This window comes from Accipiter gentilis, chromosome 17, assembly GCF_929443795.1.
Source record: "Accipiter gentilis chromosome 17, bAccGen1.1, whole genome shotgun sequence".
In the NCBI taxonomy this organism is placed as follows: Eukaryota; Metazoa; Chordata; class Aves; order Accipitriformes; family Accipitridae; genus Astur; species Astur gentilis.
The window spans coordinates 14,745,907-14,761,444 of NC_064896.1; the positions used below are offsets into that span (position 1 = coordinate 14,745,907).

At 37.2% G+C, this 15,538-nt stretch overlaps 1 protein-coding gene across 4 annotated transcripts in view; it reads left to right on the forward strand.

Moving 5' to 3' along the window:
* Positions 1–15,538, forward strand: part of USH1C (USH1 protein network component harmonin) — a 52,347-nt gene that overhangs the window by 1,872 nt on the left and 34,937 nt on the right. For all 4 annotated transcript variants that reach the window (XM_049821010.1, XM_049821012.1, XM_049821011.1 and 1 more), the window contains exons 2-8: positions 2,102–2,169; positions 4,135–4,278; positions 4,781–4,919; positions 13,449–13,557; positions 13,647–13,671; positions 14,378–14,435; positions 15,199–15,302. In XM_049821010.1, the coding sequence (XP_049676967.1) occupies positions 2,102–2,169; positions 4,135–4,278; positions 4,781–4,919; positions 13,449–13,557; positions 13,647–13,671; positions 14,378–14,435; positions 15,199–15,302 (647 nt within the window). The remainder of the gene's footprint in view (positions 1–2,101; positions 2,170–4,134; positions 4,279–4,780; positions 4,920–13,448; positions 13,558–13,646; positions 13,672–14,377; positions 14,436–15,198; positions 15,303–15,538) is intronic.

Genomic DNA, 15,538 nt, shown 5'->3' on the forward strand with positions numbered 1-15,538 from the left:
TAAGATTGTAAACTACACAGCTACTATGAAGATACTCTTAAATAATCACAGAAAGTTTGAGGTTGTAAGTAACCTCTGGAGGTCATCTGCTCCAACTCTCCTGCTCAAGCAGGGCCACCTCAAGCAGATTGCCCAGGACCATGTCCAGATGTTTTTTTAATATTCTTGGTTTAAAAGCTGCGAAATCATCTATCCCATACCTCCACAGTTATTGTCTTGAGAAATATAGAGATACTAAAATACTTTTATGATCCAAGTTACATCATGTTACCACTGATTTATTTTTTTTTTTCTTAATATGTGGGGGCATGTTCTTCTAGGATTTGTGAAATTAGAGTGAGCTCTTAGAAGCTGTTGATAAGCTGACGTAAAGTGTATGTCTAAAGTAAGACTCTGTCCTAAGGAGTTAATGAATTATGAAAATGGTAAGAGATGCAGGTGGCTACAATGAAGTGATAATTGATGGAATAGAAGGCAGCAGCAGAAGAATGACCTAATTAGAGAGATGACCCAGGAAGATTAACCCAGCTGTAGCATTCTGAATATATAAGAAGTTACTTGGGTGTTTGTTTTTGTTAGAGTACAAGCAAGTTGCTGGTGTAGGGATCAAACAGGAGGACTGAATGTTTTGTGAGAAGAAATGCGAGAATTTAGATATGGCCCTGCAGTTCTGAGAGGGAGTGGGAGATGTGTCTATCAGCTAGCATATCAGGAGAAAAATGTAACATTGTTACCAGCTGCTCTCCCAATCAGGAGGAAAAATGATGATGGTTTTGCTTTTTGCTGCATAGGGCTGATGTGCTTATTTAACGTTCTTCATGAGGCACTGCTCCTGCTGTATCTTAATTAGCACTAGGGATTGAGTTCTGTATACCAGAACCAAAGCTGACTTATATGTTGTAGTTTTCCTGATGGGGAAGGGAAAAATGGATTTTGGACTTAGTTTTACATGTATCACCTTGCCTTGAGTCTGTGTACAGTATTGGTGAACCAGTCAGTTTTGATTGCAACCATTTTATTTCCTTTTAAGGCAGATTTTTTCTTCTGTGTTTTGAAATTCACTATGAATAAATTGGTTTACTCAGTAGTGTTGCTGTCAAGCAATCTTGTCCTGCCTGTAGCTTTTTGGCCTTTAGGTGTTTTGAAAGTGTCTTTTTCCAGAGGAGACGTAACAGAAAACCACCTGTATGTGGAGTCTTGCTGCCTTAGAGAGCCAAAAGGGACAAAGGGCATATGAAGCATGCATTTAGTTTAGAATATAGCACAAACCATTGCAATTCTAGAAAGAAAGGGCCTTTAAGTATGCAAATTGGTCCTCAGACTTAACGTCACAGTAATATTAGCCTCTAGGTCAGATGTAAATTGTTTTCCTAAACATTAAGCTTGTCCAAATGTAAAAGTAATGTGATGTGACCTCTCACTCCAAGTAAGATCAGCAGGGGTCTCAGTGTCACTGAATATATATTGAACTCATATAAGAATTCTTGGGCGGTGGCGGGGGGCGTTGCTTTATTTTACTGTAATTATCCAAGAGCAGGCATAGTAATATGACACTGGTTTAAGTAAATGTGCTATTAGTGGGGGAGGAAAGAATAACTAGCAAGTTCTGTCAGTTAAGAGCTGGAGCAAAGAGAAACAGTAGTGTAGCAGTTTGCATAATGTTATAAGTGAGATCCTGAAATCAGTGGTTTGGATGACAGAACATAGATTATAATTATCTCAGTGTGGTGGTTTTATCTGTGACAGCATGTGCTATATTAATGAATGGCCAAAAAGGTTTCTGAAAACATTTATTCAACAATACAGTGATTATCAGGTAAGGCAAATATCATATTATTGTAATAATATTACTGCTGAGGGAAATGTAGCATAGAGAATACATCAGTATTTACCACCTTGCCCAATTGTTGTAATGCTAATTTTAGAAAGTCTTGTTATAAGTTTCACATTGTGAGGTAATACTCTACTGCAAAAATGTGTTTAAAAAAAAAGGTCTTAATGAAATCTTTGCTCTATGGCTTAAGAATTTGTGAATGACTTGTATGTTCAACATTTGTGGCTATTTAGTCAGAGATTTAGAACAATATTCTTGGGTTTTCAGGTTAATCTACTAATTGACAATGAAGCGGAAAAGGATTACCTTTATGATGTGCTGCGGATGTACCACCAGTAAGATCTAGCTTTATATATGTCTGTGTAGAATTTTACTAATGCTTTTAAATGTGAAGAGTGAATAATTAAGATTTTAAGTGGTCTTTCTACATGCTACTAGAAAAGCAGTTGAAGTGATAGTTTTTATTTTGTTTAATGAAGTGTTATCCTTTCACAGTATAGCTTGCAGACACAGAAGGAGCATATCTGTAATCACCCAGAAATTATGACTTGGCAGTTTTGTAAAAGAATTTGGTGGATTCGTATTGGGGGGGGGGGGGGGGGGAATGCACTTGGATTATAAAACTGTTCTTAGGAAACAGGAAGAGAGCATTAATCAAATTCATTAATATTTCCAAATAATGCTTACTTGCAACAGAGGCTTTCATTGAGTTTGCTTTTCAAAGATTTTTGCTAAAAAATTATTTGCAACTTTTTTATCTGAAAGCTGAAAAAATTCAGTCTGGGAATCTGTTGGCATGGTTAACAACTCTGTCTTATTATGACATAATGGGGAAAAAAATGGTAAGGTGCTAGGCCTATTACCAATCCTTTTACTGAACTGATTTAAACCACCATTGCTTAGGACCTGTATCATTGCAAATGAGATCAGTGCCTGATCCATTGTTTTTCACAGAAGATGAGAATGTATTTTCCACTCATCGTAGACAAGTGGTTCTGACAGACATTGTTTCCATTCATATTTTAATTAATAGCATCTCAGCTGAGTGAAATGTAGACATTTCCATCTGATGTTTGCACTGAGCTATAGTTATGGGTGTATTCAGCTGCATATCTGATTCAGTTTCACTCATGTCTGTCTAACTGCTAATCCATTCATAAAGCCTGTTGTTTGGAAAGCTGGTTGATTCAGTAGCTTTTAATTATTTAAAATCTTCTTGCAGTTACAAAATTAACAATGCATATAGTAACTTTTCTTCAATTTCCAAAATTGCAATGACTTGAGCAAAACTTCCAATATCTCTGTGAATATATGTTGATGATGTATCACTCTTTCGGAATACAATATGAAGTATTCCAGGGCAAAAATATGTGCAATTGCTGTTGGAATTAACATTGAAAGTCTGCTTCACTGTGAATAGCATTTCTAAAAGTATTTGACCTCTAATCCCATGTAATATGCATTCCTGATCCATATTGTCAATGCATATGCCTCAGAAGTATTGTATGCCAGGAAATGTAAATTTTAAGAGAGGGAACAGCAAATAATATAGCCGAAGTTTAACTGGAGGTTGTGTAGGAATAGCTCCACTGAACCTTAGGTAGCTGTTCTTCCACTCTTGCAGCTGGGCAACAAAGTACACTTTCTAGACCTCTAACTATCTCAATGCTGACAATATCAAGTAGGCTACTTTGCCTAGCTCTCCTAAGACAGATGGTCACAGTGGTTTAACTTCTGTAGATTTTGTTTATTGGTTGATGGCCCTTCGATTTTGATTGGAAAAAGAATTTAAAATTTAAAACAAATCTTTGCTCTAGTTACTGAGCTTCATGATTTTTTTTTTCCTGGATGAAAACAATTTGTCAGTCCCCGAAGTTCATAAGAGGAAGGAGCTTGTAACCTAGATTCACTTAGAAGGATTGCTAACTAGTAAGGAAACAAAAATCTAGTAGGCAGGTATATCTGATCTAGAAAGTTATTTCCAAACAGTTCCATAAATCTTTTTGGGACTCTGAAATTAAAGATGTCATCTGTATAAGTAATGTGTGTGACCTTAAAGGCAATATTTAGGAGATTTCAGTTATTTTGAAGGAGGTAGTTGTTATTCTTCTTTGCTTATGGAAGGCTTGCTTTCTCAGAGGCTAATTGGCTTTGGTTAAACCAGTATCTGCATAAGTAACTTTTTTAGTAGGTTGAAGGGGCATGCAAACATTGAAGCCACATGTACAGCAAGTTATTAAATGATGCTTTGCATTGGTGTGTTGATTACCTGTGCTTGTTTTCTCACTGTGTTTTTATAGATCTATGAATCTCCCAGTGCTTGTGGGGGACCTAAAACTTGTGATTAATGAACCCAGCAGATTGCCTCTATTTGATGCTATCCGCCCACTTATCCCATTAAAACATCAGGTGGAATATGATCAGCTTACACCCAAAAGATCACGGTAAGAGAATGCAGAACAATGCAGCTAAGTTAAATACAAGCAGGAAATACTGACTTTCAGACAAACTTCAAGTAAAATATCAGTCACCTCTGTAGAGCTGGGCATAATTTTTTTACTTTTGCTATGTTTGCTAGAAGAACAGTTTTGAGCTACCTGAAATTGGTTGCCAAGCAGCTTAATCTAATAAAAGCAGTGTAAGGGAGTCAAAAGCGATGCTTTCCAGGTGAAACAATCTTTTTCTCATTTTTCCTGCATTTAATAATAAAAAAATTCTTGTAGCTCTAACCCGTTAGAAGCAGACAGCTTCAATGGTTGCAGATGTCTCTTCTTGTGAAAAATACTTGATGGCTTTAGCTAACACACATCCATCCAAACTTCAGTCAGCTTGCTTTTTTTCATGCCTAAATGTTATAAGAGAACAATAATATGTAACCTTCATATGAAACATTATTGCCACGAAGTGTTATGCAGCTGAATAGTCAAGTATGTTCTATTTTTGCAGAAAGCTGAAAGAGGTGAGATTGGATCGTTCGCATCCTGAAGGACTTGGAATAAGTGTGAGAGGTGGAGTGGAATTTAGCTGTGGCCTCTTCATCTCCCAGTTAGTTAAAGGAGGACAGGCAGACAATGTTGGACTTCAGGTAATAAAATTATATTCATGGCTGCTGTCTGCAGAAAGCCTTTTGCTACAATGTGAGGGAAGCAGCCAGTAAGAATTGTTCTTTAATATTTAGAAATAGCTATTGCTAAGCTCTTTGTCACTTGTAATAAAATTCATAAAATATGTAAGTCAGTGCCATATGAAATACCATTATACCAATCGTGAATCAAGTCATTAAAATTATATTTTCCTATTCACCAATTTTCATGATTTGTAAACTTCTTTTTTTTTTGTATTTAGGATATGATAACTTTTGAAGATAGAAGGGCTTTCTGGAGTGTTTATACTTCATGAGTAGCAACAGTTAAATGTAAGCGGGTGGAAAGAAAGATCTCTAACTAGACTGTGAAAAAGTGGTTTAAATTGCCAAATTCTGATTAAATGTAGAACAGAGCATATAAATACTAAAAATGATAATTCCACCTTGCACAGATATAATTTGTGTAATGAAACATTTATTTGAACTTCATGTATAAGTGCTGGGGGTTTTGGTTCATGCAAAGGAAGGGCATAAAAGAAAGAACCTATTTTTAACCATTTCCAGTATCCTTTGTACTGCATGGAATTGCACTTTCAGTGATTGAATTTTAGATATGTGAACTGTAACAAGGCTGCCAAAAACAATTATGTATAGAAACACATTTTTTCTAAATTGGTACTTATGCAATTTGTATTAATGAAGTTTTGGGTGTTTGGTTTTTTTGAACGTGTCATTTTTTGCTTGTATATACCTTGGTGAAGAGGGAAGTGAGCCATTGCTATGGCAAGTGTCTGCATCTTTCTATGCTTTCAAAGCTGATAAGGTGTATTAAAGGTCTGTGTTTGAGTAGAAAGGCTGATATGCCTGGCTAATTTCAATTTGTCGACTGAATAGTTGCTGGACGTATTGATGTTTAAGGATTATATTTAATTCTATTTCAAAATGTATTAGACTGGCATGATTAATTACAGTGTTCAATTAAACTAATGTGTTTTGTAGATATGCTTCAGTGTAACCCCATGACTCTTTTAGATTAAAAAAAGAAAAAAGCTCTGTCAACAAGGCAGTCAAAGTTAAGTTTCCATGTTTGTATAATTCATGCTGAGAGCTTTCTAAACTTTATTTAAATATTCCTGTCTGTTTGCATACATGCATGTGCCCTTTTGTTTGTGCATTCATACCTATATATCCTATTCACTAATTCAGATTCACCATTGAATTAGTCCCAATTTCTGGTGGCCTGCTCTGGACAGGCATGTGACTGGCTCCCTGGATGCTGTTAGAAGCTCCTTCTTGCAACAAAACCACAAATTCAGGGAATATGCCCCCACAAATTCTGTATTTAGTTAGAATTGAGAGAGTGGCATAGGACATCACACTGTGCTGTATGTGTTGGTAGCCTACTTCTAAGTATGGGATTTGCTAGTGGGTAACTCCAGAGAAGGACATCAACGCAACTTCCTAGAGTTTGCACTACAGAAGCTTGTGTACCTTGTGTGCTACGTTGCACAGTGAGAATGGGAAGTGTAGACAAGAGAGTTGTTCCTGGATTGTGATCAGCTCAGTAGAGAGATTCCAGCTGCATCCTTCCTCCACTGCTAGAAAACTGAGAAAAAGACAAAGACTGGTCACTTACATGGCTTTTGAAAACATCTCCTGGAAAATACTGGAAGGCATTAATGATGCTGAGCAGTAAAGGACTTAATAGCCACTTTCTTAAACTGTCATGCTAGTACGTTCGTCTTAATGCTGTGTTGCGGCTCTGCTTCTCTGCTTGTTTCAGACTAATGTATTGACATGATAGATAAGGAGTTATGCTCAGTTGTTGGGCTACTGTAAGGATGTTAATTTTCAGTATGCAAAAAGGCCGCACTGGCTTTCTGTAGCTGAGGCCATTGTACTACACGTTGGTGACAGAGAATAGGATTGTAAAGGCTGGCTTGTGCAAATTGTACTGCAACTCCGAATGTGGTTGGAGTTGGGCAGACAAAGTAGGGACAATAAGGGGGAAATATGCTTGAGACTGACTATGACTTTAGTGGAGTTAGATTGTATGTATTAATATGAATAGATGGTGCTTCACAGCTCACGTAACTGTCTGACTTGAGTTTTTTCATATGTTCTGTTAAAGCTCAGCCTAAAGTGCCCTCATAATAGGTGGCACCAGGCACTTTCTGAACCCCACTGAATAATGAGAGCTGACAGGCAGTCCATTGTTCTAAATTGCTGTCTCACAGTAAAGCCAACTGCTTCTGAAATTTCACCCACCTGCTTTATTTGACTAAATCTCTACACATTTTCTATCCCAAAAATGCTGTCTGAGAAAGGTATAATGATCTTCTATTATACCATCAGTTTTATATCCTACTGCTTTCTAAAAAAATTCAAATTAATTTTGCATGATTTCTCCTTGAAGTAGTTTCCAAGTTACGCTACAATAATTGAATAATTCTGAAGGCTTAATTCTGAAGGCATTTGTAGCTTGACCTTTTTTTAAACTACAGTTTCTCTAGAAGGCAAGTGTTTTGTCCTTTCATGAAGAAATGTACTTCATCTGCCCACCCTTCCCACCTCCCCACCCCTCCCATCCCCCACTTTCTGATACTTATGTCTGTGGGGATTCTGCTGAATACAAAGATTTGGAGATTGGTATGAGTGATGAATGTGGAAAAAGTATACAAAATGAGAAATTTGAAACAGTGGTGGTGTTATGTAAAAATGCTTCAATTTCCTGGAAACACTAAATATTATATTTCTTATGTTAAAAGTTACAAATAATAGGCATTTTACTTGGGGAAAAGTTAGGTTTGCAGCTTTTCTTTTGACAGTCCATCATCTCCCTGTTTGATAGGAAAAGGGGAAACAGTGATATATAATAACAAAATAATTGTTACTGTTCTACTCTGCTCAATCCTGCAGAGTTTTATCTTTACTGCTTCCGACTCAAAAGGTTGGTATACAGTGATACCAGTACAAAAGTAACAAAATATATGAAAATAACTATTAATTACTTCGGTGTATGGACATTCTTTTACAAGAAGAGCTGTTGAAGTGTCCTAAAGAGAAAGCAGTTTGTTACATGCCTGTCTCCTGTAGTTTAGCCTAGACAGGTATTTCTAAAGCACCTTCAGTCATACATTGTCAGTTAGTAACAGAAAAGTCATTCACATGAGTGAAGAGTATTAGACTGTATTTTCATTTCATTTCTGAAACTCAGCAAAGAGGAGTATTAAGAATATCTGTAAGGGAAAAGCTCATTCCCATATGGGAGGAAAAAATAAAATATGATCTTGGCTGCATTTGTGATTTTATAATTGTGTGCCTCTTAGGGAGATGATATAATACTAACAGATGTGACTTGCTTAATGAATGATGACATCCTCAGAACAACACTAGTTCTGCTGATACGGAAGCTATATGGACACTCACAAATGGCACTGCCATTTGCAGTCCTAAAACTGGGATGTTTCTGGGTGTTATGGCATTGCAGTTAATAACAGTAGGTTAGGTTACCCCTTTAAAAAGCTGAGTTTGTGCAAACCCAGGCTCCAGTGTCTGTTATAGCCTGCATGATGCGGAAGATGCGAGTAAAGGAGGGATCTTGAACTAAACTAAAACCAAACAAAAAACCCCAACCACCAAAAATATATAAGATCAACAGCAGAGTCTAGGTAGATCAAATGAGGTCAACATTGCATACTTGAGGCTGAATAGTTATACACAAACTTCTGGTATTTTTGCAAGTGAATAATCCAGAGAGAGGCCAGAGATGGGAATGGAGAAAGCTTTTTGAGCATTTTACTGTAGAGGAACTCAAACTTCCTTTGAAAAGCAGAGGTGCCTCACTTTTCTTACCATTCCTTAGAATAACCAGCAGAACCCTAATTAGGCTGAAAGTCTTCATCCTTGTAGAGGATATTGAGTCTTTATGCACAGTGACACAAGTCTGACTTCTCTGAGCCATTTTGCTTCTTGGCAGTACAGTCACATTGCCAGTGCTAATCCCAGTCCTAAAAAGTGCATTATTTACAATGGATTTCCTGAAGCATCGAGGGCAATGGAACAGCTCTAGACCAATTTATATCTTAGAATTTAGCAGGGGAAAGAGGAGTGCAATGGCATGGCTGCCAGGCCTGTGGGTGGGTGGGTGGATGGATGTGGTTTTGAACATTTGGAACAAGTTGGTTAAGCGTGTGTTCTTTCATAGCGAGAGCTATCAGGGGTGCAACACTAAACTGTAGACACGATGTGCTTTTCCTTGGGTTTTTCTGCATTTTTAGCACAGGTTGTATGTTTAAAAGCCTTCAGTACTGACCTATATCCACTCTTATTAAAGATCATGTTAAAAATCTGACTGGCTTAAATGAAAACAGTCAGGACTGCTGCAAATTGCAGACAGGCCATTGCCCTGGGTGAGATTTTCGGATGTCCAGCAGGTGGAGCAGCAGTCCCGCTGGTTAGGAACTGGGGACCACAGTCATGTTCTGCCTCTGCAAGTGTATTCTCTCCTGCAGGACAGTCACATATTGCATTTTCTTTGCTTTTGTAGTCTTCTGATGCTGTGTCGTCAGATAAAAATATCTAAGTTAAGTGGAGAGGAAACTGCACTACATGATCTATGCTGGTACAGTGGACGTGTTGTCAATGTTTTGTGTGCTATTGCAGAGTATATATGGCACTTCCCAGAAGAAGTAGAAAGTTTTGTGAAAGAAGTGAAGATGATAAGCGGCTGGTTTCTTGTTTTGTTGGTTTTTGGTTTTGTGTTTGTTTTTTTTTTTAGCTGAACAGGTCACAGTAGGAAGATTCAATAATACTTATTACATGTGAAAAAAGGCAGAAGGTGATGGCATGCCCACTGCCCTGTCACCCAAGGGTCACAGTGTGTGTTAATGTGACAGTCTTTAAGACATAGGCCATACTGAGGAATTCCTACTTGCAGTTCCCCTCCCTCCTCTCACATAAATGTGGTGATGCAAATTTAGGCTTTTGGTCCTGAACTGTGCAGTGCCAGATGAGGATTCTCCAGCTGTGCACATTTTTTCCCTAAAACTGTCAGCAAGGTACAAGGAAGCTAGTCCTCAGTGAGCTAGACTGAATTTGTCACTTTTTTTCAGGCACATCAAACTTGTGTGATGGAGAGAACAATGGATATACTGTATGATTTAGTCTGTATGGCCATAGTGGATCACTCATTCAGTCTGACAAAGACTGGAGGTGTTACCTTCTGTCCTTCCAGTGACAGTAAAGTTGGAAATTTTCTATGGGGGAGAGTAGAAGTATCTGGCTCAAAAGAAAAAAAAATACTGTTATATTAAAAAAAAATAAAATTGGGACACAGAGTTATCTAAGGTGTCAATTGCTTGCACAGTCTGAACAAATGCATTAAAGATTACAATGTTTATTGTAATACTGTTGTGAATATTACAACAAAGTCTTGAATTCTGTAAGTAGATAGTGGGTTTTGCACGATGGCTTTTTTTTTTTTTTTTTTTTTGCACCACCTTAGTGGTTAGGGCTGAGTGATGCTTTTTATCCCTTCCTGTTCCTGGTGAGTCTCCTGTGCCTCCTGCATTCTGGAAGAAATAATTCTTCTGATCTTTTGCAGCAGTACTTGAAAGTCTTGTTCACAACTGATCTTGGCACCAGGGGCTGGTGCACAGGCAGTCCCAATGCAAGTGGATGAAAGTGAAGTTCCCCCCAGATCAGAACTAGTATGTGTTATGATGAGCCTGCCTCTTCCCCTAAACTTTTTAGTCAACAAAGATGTTCACTAAGATTGTAAAAATTGTGCTCTTAATTTGTAGTATAAGGACCTTTTCCAAACCTAAAGTGAAAGCACAGAGCCTCTCAAAAAAGTTAATTGTAGATATTTTATTTTTTTTTAATGAGTGTGACAATGCATTCCACCCAAGTGTTGTTGTTTAGAACTAGTTGCTTTAGGTGCAGATACCAGCATGGAAAATTTAAGCCTAAACTGAAATTTGACAGCTTGAAACTTGAGTCTTTAAGTAGAACATGTTAGGCAATCATTAACTAGGGACAATGCTGCTGTGAAAGTGGACATATTTGCGAGGAGGCATGCAAAGTGTCAGTGACTAAGACCAAAATCCTAGGCTGTTGATGGTAATCAGTAAAGTCCTGTCAACTATCAGGGTGGCATTTTGATATATTTTACATAATAAATATTCATAGTAGTTCATAAAAAATGCTACTGGAGAGCAGTAAAGTCAAAGTTCTTGTGGAGATCAAAGTACAGAGCTGTAAGAGGGTATTGTTGATGGTTTGTAGTTAGAGCCATTTCCTGGTAATCATTTGTGTATCCTACTGTGCAGAGGATTGATTTGAATTGCCTAATGGAAGAGAGTTATGCACTAGTTTTCACACAGCCATGTCACGTGGTTCACGTTAGGTAAAAGTCTTTACTTATGATACTTTAGCCAGGGCCTTGCATTTTTCAGTGTTATCTTGAACAGCTAATAAGGTACAACCTTGAAGTGGGCCATGTTTCCATCACTGATTCTTTCTCAGTCTACATAGCTAGGGGGATCATTAGGCAGAGTTCATAGAAACTTGGAAATTTCTAGTCTATTTGTCATATCAAAACAAATTTGGATTTATATTAGAGGAAGGGAAGCCTTTTGAAATAAAAGCTTTCTGGTGATGTACTGTCATTTTATCACCAAATAAACATTAGTTCTATTAGTTCTTTTGTGTATTCTGATAAATAAGATTTGAAATTTTATAGAAGCAGCTGAAAGCTTCTGGCACCCTGTCTGTTCTAAGCTAGTAAATTGAACACTGCTGGGTAATATTCTTGGGGTGCTGCCATTTGATTGCTGCTGAATGTTAGTGTGGTCCTCAGTATGGCCTTTGGTCTATGCCAGCAAGCATTGTTGATCAATTCCTACACAGTTCAGGTGATAGCACGTGCCGGCGTGATTCCTACAGAGCAGGTTACATAGAGCCACCCTACTTCGGAGGAATTGTCTTCAGTGCTAGAGAATGGTCCTTATACATAGTTTATATATGAAAGCATATGTAGTTTCTGTGTAAGGCTGGCCTGGTTTTGGATCAGACAATGAGTCTTGGAGATCAATTGAATTCACCATGTAGATTTGTTTTTACAGTCTTTTGCTTCCAGATATGTTACTTCTTTTTGGTGCAGTATATGAATATAAGGATGCTGGAGGATAGTTCAGTTGTTTTGTATTTCTGCTCTCATTCCTTCATGAGAGTTTTGTGATATGTTCTGTGATTTGTTCAGAACAATATTGAACTGTTTTGAGGCAGGTGGTACACACTGGCAATGAAGTATATCTTTTACACTAGTATACACTTAGTTATCTAGTATTTTTTTTTCTCTGTTGGTTTTATTTCCATTAGTAAAACCCCTACATCTTTTCCTGCGCAACACATGAAACCTCTGTGGAAAAACCTCTGGTATGCAGTCCATTGTATACCCAATTTGTGAGACAAAAGGCACACAGATTTGGAAGATAATCAAAGAGGGCCTGTATCTGTACAGAAACCCCGAGCCAATCCTTTAGGGTGGAGGACAGAGCACAAATTACTGCTCCCTTCAGTCAAGTTATCTTCATCTAAATTTGCCTCAGGGATAACACTAGTTTTGTCTCTGCTATTCAGAGTGCATGTTCTTGGTCTGTTCTGTAGCTGACTATGCTTCCTGTCATCCCTGGGGCCCAAATATATATATTGCATACACATGGAGGCCTGAGTAAGCTTGGGAATAAGTGATTGACTTGCCTTCTATCTGGTGGGAGCTTCCTTCTGCGTTTCTGTCCTGTCTCAAGTTTTCTGACTTTTTTTCATGTCATACAAAAGAGGGAATGCCACAGCCTAGGGGTCACAGCAGCGTGGTGATACCATCTTCTCAACCATAGTATATGATGGGTTGCTGCTGTGAAACACTTGAAAATGTGTCACACGTGATTAGCATGCAATTTTGTAACTAATGTAGATGATCCAAGAAGGCTTAAGCTACTGCACCCCAGAACAAGCATTCATTATGCTAGTATATGACTATTGTAATTAATTAGAGTCATTGCACCTTTAATGGAGGTAAATGCCATTAAAATAACTCATAATCAGACAAGGTAATAAGACAAAGTTTAGTTTCCTGTTCATCAAAATAGTTAAGGTATCTTGGAGAACATATGGTAGAAGCAAACTTAAACTGCTGAAGTGTAGGGGAAGAAAATCACTCCAAAATTATTTGAATTGAAATACAGACACTTGTGTTTAAGGTAATATGTGGAGTACAAGTCTGATGTGTAGAGACTAGATATTATTTATAAAATTGTTATTTGGCCATTAATCTGCCCTTTTGGTGTTAAATGTTAAGCTCAAACAATTACAGGTAAATCTGATCTGGACATTACCTGAAATTCAAAAAGTATTTAGGACATTATCAAACCCTTGCATCAAAATGATTGCCAGATTGCATCATCGATTAAAAACCTTTTAACGTTAATTCATGATTTATTTTTTCTTCTCCCTTTCATTTTTGAGGTTGGAGATGAGATAGTTCGTATCAATGGATATTCCATTTCATCATGCACACATGAAGAAGTCATAAACCTCATTCGTACAAAGAAAATAGTGTCCATAAAAGTAAGACGTAAGTAACATAAAAAAATCACCTGCATCACTAAAGATTGCTGGTGATCTGTAGAAAGTGCTACTTAACAGAGTATTTTTCTTTTTCAGATATTGGCATGATACCTGTCAAAAGGTAATGGTATTTAATTTGAAAACACATTAGATGATTAATTTTCACATAGTCAATATCCAAAGAACCTCTGTGTTTATCTGTATATTTGAAAATGTCTGAATGAGCATCTCCACAGCTGATTAAAATGTCACGTCCTTTGTGATAAACAGGGAGATGTCTTGTTTGATTAATCTGATTTCTTATGCCAGTTGCCTACTTAAATGAACCAATTTCTATTTCCTCATTATTTGTGGATATTACCTGGAAATTTCATTATCAATGCACCTACCCTAACAGAGAGCTCCACTGCTTCTCTATGTACATAACATTTGAGGATTGCTTGAGCTTAGAAAAATTTCAAATTATTGTCCTCTTTCAATTTTTGTTGAAAAGTTGAAACTTTAAGTGCAATGTTTGAGAAATGTTAATGATGGGAGGTGTCTCTCTGCATAGACATTTACATAAGCTGTTCAAGTTGTTATGTTTATTTTCACAGTCTTTCTTAGAGTTTCCCAAAATTGTTTCACTTGAGAAGGTTTTCTCAGTTTTATGTTTGACGAGCTTTACTAGCCTAAATAATTGTATACTTGTTTGATGTTCCATTTAAATTGCTGGAAAATAAAGGAACTTGAGGATGAAAAATAGGAGGCCACATTCCAAAGCAGCTTCTTGAATACATTCACAATTATTTTTGTCCTCATTATTTTAAATTACTTTTTCTTTCCAGTTCAGCAGATGAACCCCTTAAATGGCAATATGTGGACCAGTTTGTGTCAGACTCTGGGGTAAGAGATCAATATTTTATTAAGATATCTTCTGGGAAATCTGTAATGGTTCTGAAACACTTTCTCCTCTGACCTTGTCACTGAAGTTATTGTATATATTTCTGTGATGCAATATCTTGTTACAAGCATTCTGGGAGAAACATCTTCTGTGACATGAAATGATTCTAAAATCATTAGGTAAGGAAAGGGCAGGATACAAATGAAATGTCTTTTACTCATTAATTGGTACTTTATTTTGCTTGAGCTTATTACCTTACCAGCCTATAGTTCTATTGTATAAATCTTTAACAGATTATTTGGTCTATCTTAGCTATATTAGTGAAGGAATGACAGGTGTGAATGCAAGTGGCTTCTATGGATTGCAGCAGTGGAAAGAGAGACCACAATTACAGTTCTTTTGCTTTCAGGAAGAAAGACTTCGTTAAATAGCGAGTACTTTCATGTATTTTTCCAGCTCTTTTGTCACGGAACATCTAAGTGATTATTTTGCCATATCACTTTCCTCTAATTTTCCTTCACTCTTTTCTGAAGACAGTTTGACTCTTTAAACAATCTTCTCTAAATAGAAAGATAAGTTCAGTCTTTCACCTCAGCCATGCAGCTTTGCTGAAATGACTGTACTTCACATTCATCTCCAGCAGGACCTCAGAGGAATCTTATCTTGATGTTGGCAGGGTTTCATCCTGGCTTTATGAAGTTTTGTAGTAGTCTTGGTAGAGTTCAACACAGAGTAACTTCTGCAGCATTTTTAATCCCCCTACAGGAAGGAAAGGGTAGTGTTGCTGGGCTTGCTTCTTCTGGAGGGAGAGACAATAAAGAGAAAAAAGTCTTCATTAGCTTGATTGGTACAAAAGGCATGGGTTGCAGGTGGGTACATGTTTCTTACTTAATGTCACTGGTTTGTTAAGTGAGACATCCAAGGCAGTTATTTCCATCATTCACTGATACGATATCAGGAAAATGGAGATCCACTCTGCTTCAGGAAAGCAAACTGGAACAGGAGGATATCTATGGCACACATTGTGTATTATTAGACAAATCATAAATACCTGTGTCACAAGTTCTGACTTTAAAAGATTTTTTTTGGTTTTAAAATAAGAGCA